Source organism: Euleptes europaea, chromosome 11, assembly GCF_029931775.1.
Source record: "Euleptes europaea isolate rEulEur1 chromosome 11, rEulEur1.hap1, whole genome shotgun sequence".
NCBI classification, from domain to species: Eukaryota; Metazoa; Chordata; class Lepidosauria; order Squamata; family Sphaerodactylidae; genus Euleptes; species Euleptes europaea.
This window is the reverse complement of record NC_079322.1, coordinates 28,896,392-28,910,265: the sequence shown is the minus strand read 5'-3', so window position 1 is coordinate 28,910,265 and position 13,874 is coordinate 28,896,392. Positions and strand designations below refer to the sequence as shown.

At 41.7% G+C, this 13,874-nt stretch overlaps 1 protein-coding gene across 1 annotated transcript; it reads right to left on the bottom strand.

The window, feature by feature from the left end:
• Nucleotides 1-1,655: 1,655 nt before the first annotated feature.
• On the bottom strand, nucleotides 1,656-2,740 carry LOC130484583 (C-C chemokine receptor type 5-like). The gene has a single exon (XM_056857634.1). The coding sequence runs from the start codon at nucleotides 2,738-2,740 to the stop codon at nucleotides 1,700-1,702; it is 1,041 nt and encodes a 346-aa protein (XP_056713612.1). The 3' UTR covers nucleotides 1,656-1,699.
• Nucleotides 2,741-13,874: the final 11,134 nt, after the last annotated feature.

Here is a 13,874-nt window from a genome sequence, read left to right as displayed (position 1 = left end):
TGGAGAAAATGGACGCATTGGCAATTGGAGTCTATGGTATTGAAGTCCCTCCCCTCTCCAAACCCCACCCTCCTCAGGCTCCACTTCCAGAATCTCCAGGTATTTTCCAACCCAGAGCTGGCAACCCTATCGATAGACCATAGGGTTGCCAACCTCCAGGTAGTGGCAGAAGATCTCCTGCTATTACAACTGATCTCCAGCCACTAGAGATCAGTTTACCTGGAGAAAATGGCCGCTTTGGCAATTTAACTCTATGGCATTGAAGTCCCTCCCCTCCCCAAACCCTGCCCTCCTCAGGCTCTGCCCCAAAAACCTCCCGCTGGTGGCGAAGAGGGACCTGGGAACCCTAATAGACCACCACCTATGTATCAAATTCCTAGGGCTTGTGTGATCCACCCTAGAAGTGAAATGGAGTTCTGGTCAGCTAAGAACTTCACAAAATTGGTCTTTCTTGCGGTTAAACAGGAAATTAGTATTCATTCTTTACCTGCATAACAATATGGGGTCAGTAATACATGTCATACATGTGGGGAGGGCAGGTCTTCCACTATAGCATCTCAGGTCAGCAAGGGGAATATTGGGAGAGGCTTGTTGGTATTGGCACACTGTGCTATGACCCTTCTGCTAAAAAACATTGATGTCTAAACCATATAGTTTGGGGCCAACCCTAGAGGGAGAGGCAAACATGGTGCCTGTGGGTGCCGTGGCACCTGCCCGACCTTTTCTGGTGCCCGCCAAGTGTTTTTAGTAAGTGGGCAGGGCCCAGCAAGGCTTCTGAATAATCTCTGGAGATTTGATTGGCTGTGCACATTAAAACAACAACAACATTGCTTTGGCAGCAGCTGCCACCACAGAACAAGGATCTTCAATGTGCGACTGAAGGTAAGCTGTGGCAGCCATTTTGTATCTGGCTTTGCCTTCCTGTAACAGCCATTTTATGGCAACTATTTTGTGACTGTGCCCATCACACTATATCAGAATTCCAGAGGGGCCCACAGGCTCAAAAAGATTGGGGACGCCTGCCCTACTGAGTCCCATCATTTCCATTTTTCCCTGGAAGTGATGTAATGTGTCGCGCTGATGTCAGTACAACTGTCCCCAGTCCCAGGATCTTCCAGCAGGTCCTGGCTTTACATGAAGCAAGACAAAGGGACAAACAGAAGCCCCTCTTCCCCCTCACAGTTCTCTGGAGCCAAATGAAACAAAAGAGTGCTTTCAAGCTAAGCTCCTCAATTCTTCTGTTTGACCGCAAGTACGGTCGCGCACCCATGTTTGAACTTATGTCACGCGTGTAAGATCCAGTTTGGCTCGGAGTGGTTTCTTCCAGCCACAACAACAAAGTGTTCAGTGAGTGCGCTCAAGCCGTTACACATTAAACATTATAATGATAATTTCTGTTTTTTAATTGTTTTGTAAATCTCTGACACATGGTTACTTTCATAAAGTGATACTCTTGTGGGAAAAGATGATGATGTTGTTGATGATGATGATGATGATATTTTTGCTCTTCTTTTTCATTAAGCCATTTTTATTGCATTGATAACATCCATTAGCCAATGTCCTTACTTGAAAAGAATGTCATACTATTTATGCTGGGATCAATTAAGGAGTATGGAAAGTGCAGCAGTGTCTTGAACTGTGGCTACAAATAGTTTGACCATTGTGAATGATGTATATCCAGACACAATTAGAAAGTATTTCACAAACCAGTAGAAATATCATGCTCTGAAGTACTTACGGAAGAAAAAGATCGTTCTAAACTAGGGAGACCAGCACCTAGACAGACCTTACAGCAAGAAAATACTGTACGCTTTCTGAACAAGGCAGAGAGATATTTCCTGAATTTTTCCCCTACAAAGGCATAAATCACAGGGTTAAGGCAACAGTGGGACATAGCAATTGTTTCAGTCACTTGAATTGCTAAGCCTAAATTGTTACTGGTATCTGAGAAAAACCAATCCTGATAGGTCATCAGCAAGAAGGTGACATTGTATGGCACCCAGAAGATGAAATAAACCACCATGATCACAAAAATAAGCCTGATAGCCTTCACCTTTTTTTCACTTCTATTCTTCATCAAAATCCTGAGAATTCTCACATAGCAGAAGAGCATAATAAACCATGGGATGATAAGCCCCAAGATGATCTTCATGAAAACTAACAAGTGTTTTGATGCATCTTCTGTTAGAGAGCTGCATTTCTGGCCCTCCTTTCTTTTCTGGACCATGGAAAACATTAATGTTGGCACACAGGCAAGTGAGGCCAGTACCCACGTACAGCCACTTGACGACATGCCATAGACTACCGTCCTAGCTTTCATTGCAAACACTGCATGAACAATGGCCAGGTATCTGTCGATGGTCAAAAGGATGATAAAAAAGCTTCCACTGTAGAAGCCGATCTCATAAGCAGCTGAGAGAATCCTGCACATTGTATTTCCGAATACCCATTGGCTTCCAGCGGCGTAAGCCCAAAATGGGAGCGAGACTATGAAAAGCAAGTCTGAAATGGCTAAGTTGAGCAGATAGATATCAGTCATGCTTTTGAGTTTTTTGAATCGGATGAGGATCAGCACAACTAGCGCATTGCCCAGAAGGCCAACTATGAACACCAAAGAATAGAGTGCTGGCACCACATGATAATTGAATTCTTGGGAAGAAGTAGATTCTTCTGGTTGCGGTGCCTGATCATAGTCAAATGTGGTCATATAAGCATCTGTCGTATTTATGGAACTGTCCATCTTCCTGTTTCCTGTGAAAGGAAAATGTATTTACAGAATATAGATATCACATTAAAAGAAAGAGAACTAAACTAAATGCATCAAAAGTGTGGCTATCCTATAATGCTGAACATTTCAAAAGAGAGAGGGAAATTTCTATATGCTTGAAATGTCTGTGCATCTCATTGTCTTATACTCCTAATGCCTTTTCTGGCACCGATGGCTGGGATAAAACTGGAAATCCTCCACTGTGTTGCAGAAAGAAGTTACCTTCAGAAGAGGAGGGTCAAATCTTCAAAAAACTTGGACGTTATTTTAAAGCAACAATAATAGATAAAATCTATATAACACGGATGAGAAAGGTACAATCGTGTCCAAGAAGGTGCGGGCATAATCTAGACATTAGGAAGAATTTTCTAATAGAGCGGTTCCACAGTGGAACAGACTTCCTCAGGAGATGGAGGAAGGTTCCCTGGAGGTTTTTAAGCAGAGGCATCTTGGCCAACTTCTGGGCATAGAGTAAGGGTCACTGGGTGTGTGGGGGGGAGGTAGTTGTGAAATTCCTACATTGTGCAGGGGGTTGGACTAGATGACCCTGGTGGTTCCTTCCAACTATGATTCTATAAGTAGCAATGTCAAGGAACCCAAAAGGCAAAGTGGAAGTCCTCTTCCAGCCCAATAAAAAAATAGAAGACCTTCTGCCAAAACAAATTAAAATTGATTAAAACAGACTACCAAAGAAGGAATCTGAGAAGCAAATTGCTAGGAACCTAAAAACAAATGTTTGTTAAGATGTACTGTGAACAGGAAGAAATCAGCCAGGAAGGCAACAGAGCTTTTAGAATATAAAGGTGTGAAAGTAGCTATGAAGGAAACTAACGTGTTTGCAGAGAACCTTTCATTGTGGAAGACACTGGAGAAAGACTCATCTTTGAAACACTAATTTTTGTTGAGCACATCTAAGGATCTTGTCAAAATCAGTATTTTTACTCCAAGGTGGAGTAGGGGAGCCTATTTTGGGTGAAAAGATGAACATATAAATGTTTTAAGTAAAATAAATTAAAATACTGAATTTGACAAGATCCTCAGATGTGCTCATCAACAATGAGTGTTTCATAGATGAGTCTTTCTCTGCAGTGAAAGGTTCTCTATAAACACTCTGTACTCCTTCACTGCTACATTTACACCATTATATTCTAAAAGCTCTGTTGCCTCCTGCCTCTCTGGCTGGTTTCTTCCTGTTCACAGTATATTTAAAGAAATATTTGTTTTTAGGTTCTTACCAATTTGCTTCTCAAATTCTTTCTTTGCGTGAGTCCCCAAGATAGATCAGGCCCTGATGTGGATGGCCCAGGCTAAGCTGATCTCATCAAATTTTGGAAGCTAAGCAGGATTGTCCCTGATAGGTATTTGGATGGGAGACCACCAAGGAATACCAGGGTTGCTATACAGAGGCAAGCAATGACAAACCACCTGTCTCTTGCCTTGAAAACCTTACGGAGTCACCTTAAGTGAGTTGCAACTTGATGGCTAAAGAAAAGGTATTCAACGGATGAAATCTGAGAGCAAACTGACAGATCAATAATATCCTGGGGCTGGATGGCATTCTTGGAGATCAATTGTAATAGCGGGAGAGCTCAAGCCACCATAAGGTGCCAGATCCCTCTTTGCCATCAGTGGGAGGTTTTTGGGGCGGAGGCTGAGGAGGGTGGGGTTTGGGAAGGGGAGGGACTTCAATGCCACAGAGTCCAATTGCCGAAGCAGCCATTTTCTCCAGGTGAACTGATCTCTATCATCTGGAGATCAGTTGTAATAGCAGGAGATCTCCAGCTAGTACCTGGAAGTAGGCAACCTAAACCACTATATGGAGGTTGGCAACCCTACCTTAAAATCAGTGTAGTCATGCAAAAAGTTTGGATGGTTCAAATTATAAATGAAGTTTGTTTTACATGATCAGAATATTGTAAAATTGCATTTGCGTGTGTGTTTCAAAAAAAAAATTATGAGGTAGTCAAGATCTTTTCTTACAGCCACTTACCGTATAACCAAGAGCAGGAGGTGAGAATTAAAGGACTTTGGTACCAGAAACTGTCAGCAGCAAAGGCCGTTGCAATTCAAATATTTGCCAGATCAGATGGTTTTGAGACTGTGAAGACTTTGGAGCAGTTGCTCAAGAAATACCTAGGGCAGCATTCAGTTTTCTCAGAAGCTGAACTGTAACCACTGATGGCATTTGAGTGCATGAATTCTGCAAAAAGAAAGGCCACAAGTTACTTAGATCAATGCATAACCAATACGGGGATCAAAGAGTGATAGAATAGCAGAGAGGAGTTGATCCAGATTAGGGACCAGATCTGAAAATGGCTTTGAGACAAATGGCTAGAGTTTCTGGCACCAGTGGCTAATTTTACATGGGGCTTCTATTGCCAGAGCTAAATTTAAAGCCAGATGTGTGTGTGTGTGTGTGTGTGTATAAAATCACTGTATAAAGCCTTATAAAGAAGAAATAAAGGAGGCACCTCCTCCCACTCCTTACTTCTTCTCTAATCATACATGTCCCCAGATAAATAGTTAGTAGCAAATTACCCAAGATGTGGGGTTAATGGCTTTGTAGAGCTTTGAACCCAGATCTCCTGTATCCAGATATAGCGTTCATTCCCCAAATCTTTGGGGAGCTATAAAAAAAAGTAAAGACATAAATATGAGCATATAATAAGGCTGCCAATATTCATCACATTAATTGGTAAATCAACAGTGCAATGTTAAACTAGGGTTGCCAACTCTAGGTTGAGAAATTCCCTGAGATATGGGGGTGGATCCTGGAGAGGGCGGGGTTGAGGAACAGAGGGACCTCTGTGGGGTAATAATGCCACAGGCTTTTCATGCACAGGTTGTTTCCATGGTGATCTTCCACCAACTACTTTGAGGCTTTGTTTTCATTATGTGCTTCTTTCCTGACCTTTAGAAGTCACTTTGCTCTCTCCCCGCGTTCCCCCCCTGTGTTTTCTGGGTGCCACCAGAAACAGCATCCAGAAAATGGGGGGTGGGGGAGACACTGGGAGAGAGCTAAGTGCATCTATTAGGAAATGAGCACAAGAGCGACACCTGTGTCATCTTTGGAAAACAATATTTCTTTTGCTGAACTATCTTGAAACTACATACATCAGTGACTATTGGACTTTACTATTATACACATGAACGGCCTTATACTGAATCAGACCCTTGGTCCATTAAAGTCAGTACTGTCTACCCAGACCGGCAGCGGCTCTCCAGGGTCTCAGGCAGGGGCCTTTCACATCACCCACCTGCCTAATCCCTCTAACTAGAGATGCCGGGGATTGAACCTGGGACCTTCTGAATGCCAAGCAGATATTATAGATAGATATAGGATCTTGTTAGACGCATTGTTTTTGCATTGTTGTTGCTTACTATGTGTAACTTTTCCAATAGAATCTTTTTGCATTTTGTAACTACATTGTTGTGTCGCTCCTGTGCTCATTTCCTACTGGTGTCTCTTTTTTTTAGTACCTGAAGGTTGGCATCCCTATCCAGGTCTCACCTGGAGGTTGGCAACCCTAAATATTGCTTTACCATGCTCTGAATGTAAGAGAGTAGCTGAACTTAGGATGACTCTTTAATCAACTGGAGCCTTTCTTGCTGACTAAATGCAGTTGAGGTTAAAGGGCCCACGATTGATTACTCAGACCACACCGATGTGCCCACTTCCTCTTCAAAAGCTGATGCACAAGTACCTGAAAGATAAATTTCTCTTTCTGTTTCTCCCTAACAAACGCTTCATTTTTTAATGTGTGAAACGGCTCTGGCTTTTCCTTCTAGCTACTAAGAACCGCTAGCAAACTGAAGCTGTCACCACTTAACAGAAATTAATATCAATTTTTGGTTTAAATCTGGATCTAAACTGGTGAGATTTTGACATGGTTTGACATTTTGGCTGTGACCGTAAAATATTTTATACTCCAGATTCTTAGAAAGGAAACTACGAAAGAGGTAGATTTTCTTTCTAGCAGTGAGTGATGGTTTATGTGTATTCAGTGCTTCTTCTTCTTCTTTTTTGGTTTTTAAAAAAGGCGCCAGTCCTCACGTATGAAGTTGTGCTGATTTCGAGCAATTTTCCCTTTCCTCTGCAGATTCCCACTAGGCTGTTCCTGAGTATCTACACCCTCTCTCTCTGGCTGAAGGGGTGGGTGGTACACAAGGGTCAGGATTTGGGAGCCCTCCTTCTACTTCCACAGTATGACTTTGGAAGTGTACAGATATATTTAATCAGTAGAACTGGAATCTGATGATTATGTAACTAAAAAAACTCTTGACTAACAGTGCAATCCTATGCAGAGTTATTTCAGTCTACGTCCATTGAAATGAATGGGCTTAGACTGGAGTACCTCTCCTTAGGATTGTACACTAAATTGGCCATGCTGGTAAATAAAAGCAGTGGAAACTTCTGAACAGGTATCTCTAACCATCTTTTGTTTCCTTTCGGTGCTTTTTCACAAAGGAAATGTTTGTGAACATGAAACACCACCCAAAGATGTTGGTAAGGAATGTTTCAGCCCATTTCCTTCCCATTGTCCTTTATGTGACCTTGGCCATTTCTGCATGGGAGATTTTGTCTTGGATTTGCCGCTGTCTAGATGCACATTTTCCCCATCCCAATTCTCAAAACTCAACAATAAGCCCCCATGCAGAGTTTTGAAAATTCAGATGGGGAAAATGTGCATCTAGAGAGCGGCAAATCCAAGGCAAAACCTCCCGTGCATAAATGGCCCTTGTGTTTTCCAGCTGGTTGAACTAGAATAGAGGGGCAGGGTCCCTGCTCCTTTCGTTCCCTTTTTTTTAGAAGAAAACAGTGGTCAAGAGGGAGACTCCCTCTCTCTTTTCTCCCATAAGATATCATTATATTCTACTTCTCGCCCATTTCTGCTTCTTAGTTCTGCACTTTCACCCACCCTCCACTTCTTCCTCAACCGCATTTCTGATCCCACTCTCCAATGTCTCTATTCTGGTGAGCAAAGAAAAAGAAATACAGGAATGGCTAGGGTTGCCAACCTCCAGGTACTAGCTGGAGATCTCCCGCTATTACAACTGATCTCCAGCCGACAGAGATCAGTTCACCTGGAGAAAATGGCCGCTTTGGCAATTGTACTCTATGGCACTGAAGTCCCTCCCCTCCCCAAATTCCACCCTCCTCAGGCTCTGCTCCCAAAACCTCCAGGTATTTCCCAACCTGGAGCTGGCAACCCTAGGAATGGTGAAGGTCATGAACAGTCTTCAGCATCACAATGATGGCTTTCTCCTCCTACATGGTTTGTCCCCAGGATTCTGTCGCATTGACATGGTCTGAATGTGAGCGCTCTTCGTATATGGCAAACAGATGGGATGTTGGGAACTGGGAACTGGCTTTTATTGAAGAGATTTTTTTTTTATTAACTTCAAGGTAATGTTTACATGAAGTGAGTTCCCACTTAAATTAATAATAGCTCTGCTTAAGTTTGGGATGTTGGCATGAAAAGACTTTTACAATCCATTCCTCATTCAAATCTGTTGCACAGTTGTAAATAGCAATACATGCAAACCACCTAATTCTAGTGGAGTTATATTAAGTTAAAATAAAAGTAGAATGATTTGAGACTTTCAGTATGCTTATTCACCGAAACCAAGGCAGCCAAAACATTTAAAATTTTGTAGCTTCTATACTGATTGTATCAATCCTATTGTCACTTGGTTAGATGTTTTTAAAGTTAGTATGCTTTGGTGAAAATATAAAATTTAAATTTACTGTTTTTTTTCCATACTAGCCATGTAAAACATTGCTGGTTTCTTTGGTTGTATAATAAAACATCCTCCTTTTGATTCCAGATTCAGATTCCTTACTCATTCAAAAAAGTTTCTTTCTGAATCTTTCTACGAACTACATCCTTTTAATGCTAATACTGAAACAACTGTTTCTGAGCAGCTTATTCAAAACTCGTTATTATCCTTTACACATGAAAATGGAAATCATAAAAGGATGCAAAACTCACCAATCTAGAACGCTTCGCATAGATGAGAAAAGACTCTGGTTTTGTGACTCAGCCAGATGTTCGAGTCTATGCATGTGTTACTGGTCGAGGAAATATAAGCACTTCCTGCACAGTTACGGTCAACACAGCTTCGCTAAACATTTTGCAATGTTTAGTGAAAAAGAACAATTATTTTTTGATACCCTCCTTTGCAAAGAATATAAAGTGTGGTATACTGTGACACCCACCCAGGAGGTTTGCCAACCTCCAGGTGGTGTGGTAAACAAAGGTTAGCGTGCTGTAGGATACTCAGCAAACTAGAAACAGCACTTCACAAGCTAGACACAATGATTATAAAGTAGTGGTATTTAATAACATATCCACCCCTGATAGTATATAGGCAAAAACATGTATTGTTGATTATTGCCTTAAAAGTAACACCAAAGAGAGGACTATGCATAAATTAAATGTTTGGAATCACAGTTATTAAAACTCTCAATCATGAACTTCTTTACCACGAATGGCATATAAAAGAACCAGGTCTTTCCGAGACATTCTAATAAGCAATAAAGCATGTGAGGAGTCAGTTGCCAACTTACCTAAGGGTAATTTCAAATGCGGTTCCTGCCAAAGTTGCAGGTTCATGCTAACAGTCAAAGAAATCATTAATCCAGCTACTGGCCAAAAGTTCATGATTGAGAGTTTTAATAACTGTGATTCCAAACATTTAATTTATGCGATAAAATGTGCTTGCCATTTTTGGTACATTGGAAAAACCCATAGACAACTCAAATATCGCATAAGTGAACACAGGTCCAGGATTAGGCAACGTGTATTGGAGGCCCCACTAACACAGCATTTCCTTGACAATAATCACACTGATGAGGATCTTTCATTTTTTGTGTTATGGCGATTCAATCAACAGAAATATGATAGGTCTGATGTGGATCTCATATTAAGGCGTCAAGAATCTAAATACATCCACATGTTTGATACTTTGTATCCTAAAGGACTGAACACCTCGATGGATTTAGCATGCTATTTGTAACATAATTTATGTAACAGCTGTCTCTTTAATTGAATTCAGTTTTTCTGTAATGCAAAATGTAACTGTCTCTTTAATGGTTAATTCTTACATGTGACTGCACCATTTAAAATTAAGGGCAGTATCTTTGGTAAATTGCCAACGCAGAGAATGTTAATAACAGCCAGCGTGTGAGTATGATGTTCTATCTTCTCTCTATTTTCTCCCTTGTTTAAGCCAATTGCTAGCATATTTATATTAATTATTATTTGTTAATTAGCATTATGTACTAATTTATGATATAGTGATTCCTGAAGAAGGCATTAATTGCTGAAACAGAAAGATCACCGGGCTTCTGTTGAGAACAACTGCACTACTGAATTGCTACTCTCAAGAAGCATATCTGTGGAAGAAAGGGAGGTTGGCACCCCCTTTCATGGACTTACCTATAATACTGCTATTTGTTTGTAACAAGGCATAGTCCTCTCTTTGGTGTTACTTTTAAGGCAATAATCAACAATACATGTTTTTGCCTATATACTATCAGTGGTGGATATGTTATTAAATACCACTACTTTATAATCATTGTGTCTAGCTTTTGAAGTGCTGTTTCTAGTTTGCTGAACCTCCAGGTGGTGGCTGGAGATCTCCCGTTATTGCAACTGATCTCCAAGCAATAAAAATCAGTTTCCCTGGAGAAAATGGCCACTTTGTCAATTGGACTCTAAGGGATTGAAGTCCCTCCCCTCCCCAAATCCTGCCCTCCTCAGGCTCCGCCCCAAAAATCTCCAGGCATTTCCCAACCCGGAGCTGGCAACCCTATCACCCAGGCGACGGACCTCAAGTTTGTTAATGAAGCTGCCTTGCTCATATAGTTGCCAAGTTTACTGAGAATACAAAATTTAACAGGGGAGGGCTTTTGTCCCATCAGTGTGAAGTTTAAATTAGACAAAGATGGTAAGACGGTAGCTGTGTATTAAAGAATGGCTGACTTACAGGTTAACAAACCTTCCTGCCTTCCAAGTGGAGTTATGTACTTTAAAAAATGGCATTCGTCCAATGAAGTTAAGTTCAATTGGCAATGCAGCTGCGTACTTATTTATTTCCACTGAGCACTCGTTTCTTTGTTTGGGACATTTACATCTTGACCCTCAACAAGAAAACTGGTTCCCAGATGGCAGACAATATCTATTTTTTTAAAAAATGAAATAATAGTTGCAAAGATATATATATATATTTAAAAAATCCCAAAAATAAGGATGACAAGCACTTTAAACAGGAAAAAAGTTGCCAAAACTAATTAAGATAAAAGACTAAAAAATAAAACTCTTTAACGGAGCACAAGCTGATAGTGACCATAGAGCTAGCGCCGGAAACCAGAAGTCTCTATTCCTTCTTGAAAAGCACTTAAGAACTTTTAACACCAGCATCAATCAGCAAAATTGAAATCCGAGTTTAAATTCCAGAAGCAGCAGTAGAATCTGCTACTACCACAACAACAAAAATGGGGCAGAGAAGACCAACTTCACCTAAACTGGTTTACTCAAAGATGTAACTTCCTGGAAGGGCAGCAAAGCCAGAGCCAGACAAGGGGAGGTATTATCGCTCGCTTCACCTCTCAAAAAGGAAGGTGGCCATGCGTTCGCTTCCCCTCCGTGGACTGGATTCCTCAGAATACCGGGGGAAAGAGTTGGACCACCATTATATCTTTATGCCGAACATTGCACAGAAGAAGTGCGATTGTCCAACCTCATGTCTTGGAAATCAGAGGAACTTCAGCATCAAACCATGTTCTATGCTGGATACTGTTATTCATGGTCAGCAGAAAGTTTCTTAAACTGGTCTATGCCATGATAAGAACTATCCTAAAGTACTAAACAATGTTGAACAGCACTGCGGGCTGTTGATTGTATACACTGGGGCCATTTATGCTTGATCAGTAGCCGCACAATCCAGCTGGAAGTGCCCCTCATCTTTTTTGAAGTTATTCATGCTTCAGCCTCCCTTTCGCAGTCTCCCTGCAGCCGGGTCACACTTACCCTTTTATCATTATCATTATCTTTTTTTTTTTTTTTTTGCCCAGGCTCACCGCAATGCAGCTTCTGATAAAAATTGTGAAGAATCACATCTGTGCGGTTAACTGATCACACCTCTTTTCCAGCCCACTACTGTCTCCCCTCCCTCTCCTGCCCCAGTTAACTTTGCCTCAACCCACCTTTCTTCAGTGATGGAAGCCATATTGCTGCCCAAGTAGCTCCCCCACAGCATACCCTCACTTTTCAATTACGGGTCCATTCATATATTTCCTGTTGAATCCAAACTGGAATGAGGTCATGGACAACAGAAACAAACCAGAATAACAGTGTCATCCTCAGAATACTTCCATGGGAGTTAACCCAATTGAATATTCTGCAGTAGGACTCTGAAAAGACCTGTTTAGGATTGCTTTCTACATAGGGTTACTAGCCTCGAGGTGAGGACTGGGGTTCTTCTGGAATTACAGCTGATCTCCAGACTTCCCTCAACATTTCAGTGGAATCCTAGAGCGTAAAACCATAGAGTTTCTGGTGATTCCTAGAGATATCTTTTGTCACTTCCAAGCCATACCCAGAAATGATGTTGGTGACATCACTGTATTATTTTAAAAAAATTATCCCACTGTCCCATGGAACAGCAGTAAGCAATTGAGCTTGACAGTGGGAGGTCTATAGCAAGAATCCTGGCAAGCCTACTAGAGCATCAAACCTGATGGGATGATATCACTTCTAGGGTTGCACCAGAAAGCGGTGTGATGCTGTCAGAGTGACAGCAATTTCCCCAGCATTTTCCCCATTGCTGCCCTTCCGGGCACTGACACATCATCAGGGGCTGCTGTAGCAAGCAGGATTGCCAGGTCCCTCTTCGCCATCGGTGGGAGGTTTTTGGGGCGGAGCCTGAGGAAGGAGGGGAGGGACTTCAATGCCATAGAGTCCAATGGCCAAAGCGACCATTTTCTCCAGGTGAACTGATCTCTATCGGCTAAAGATCAGTTGTAATAGCAGGAGATCTCCAGCTATTACCTGGAGGGTAAGCAAAAATCAAGCACAGATACCTTTAGACAAGCTGGATATATATCACTTTTGCATATAATATATCACTTTTGCATACCATTTTGACCTTGATACCATTATCTTTATCCAGATTACCGGGAGGTTGGCAACCCTAGTAGAAAGAGAGGGGACGGCCCTAGATGAATGCAACCTTGTTTGTCCACTAACCTCAGGTGATATAAACCAACATGTGGTGTTCTCAGCCGTGTGGGGTCCTGGAAGAATTTGCTCCCTTTGCTCCTGTGCTCTCTGCTCTCCTGGATATAACTGGGCTATTTTAAAAAAATCAAGCAAAATCTGGCTAACAGCTTCCCTCCTTCCCCATTTCCAGCATCTCAGCCCCCATGTAACATCTAAAGAAGAGCTTACTCATAGTGTACTTTTATGCAGAGTTACTCCAGTCTAAACCCATCGATTCCAGAGGGCGTAGACTGGTTGAACTCTTCATAGGATTGCACTGCAAACATTGCAAAATCCTTGGAAGTGGTCAGTGCGTTTTTCTTCTTCTTTCTGAGCTTGGCTGTTGCAAAGTTAGGGATTGGGGTTTCAGTCCTATTTTGTATAAAAGGGAAGAAAGTATATGATGAAGCTTTGCGGTTGAGGTTCTTTACAACTATAAGCAAAAAAAAGTGCTGCGTAAGCACTAATAGTACTACCAGCAACCGTGTTTACAACTATTAAGCATCTCCATCAATCTTGAAAAAAACTTTCAGTGTTCAGCGCAAGTAATGGAACCCCAACAAATCAATTTGTGAACACTTAACTCTTTAGCTTTCAAAATCTCTTGCTTATTTAGGAATTTCAGGGAAACTGGTGGTTAGTTGGATGCTCAAGGCTGAACAGATGCGCAGCCTGGAAGTTTACTAGGAAATGCTTCCCACTGAAATTAGGGGGTCCGACTTCCAGCCCAGTGAACTTAGAACTGCTGACTTAATTTGAAGCAAAGCACAATCCATAAATTCAGAGAGGAGGCTTGACTCTTCTGCATCCCACCAATCGCCCACACTGCACATGGGTTTGGA

Coding starts and splice junctions, on each gene's coding strand:
- LOC130484583 (XM_056857634.1), bottom strand. CDS start 2,740: ATGGACAGTTCCATAAATACGACAGATGCTTATATGACCACATTTGAC.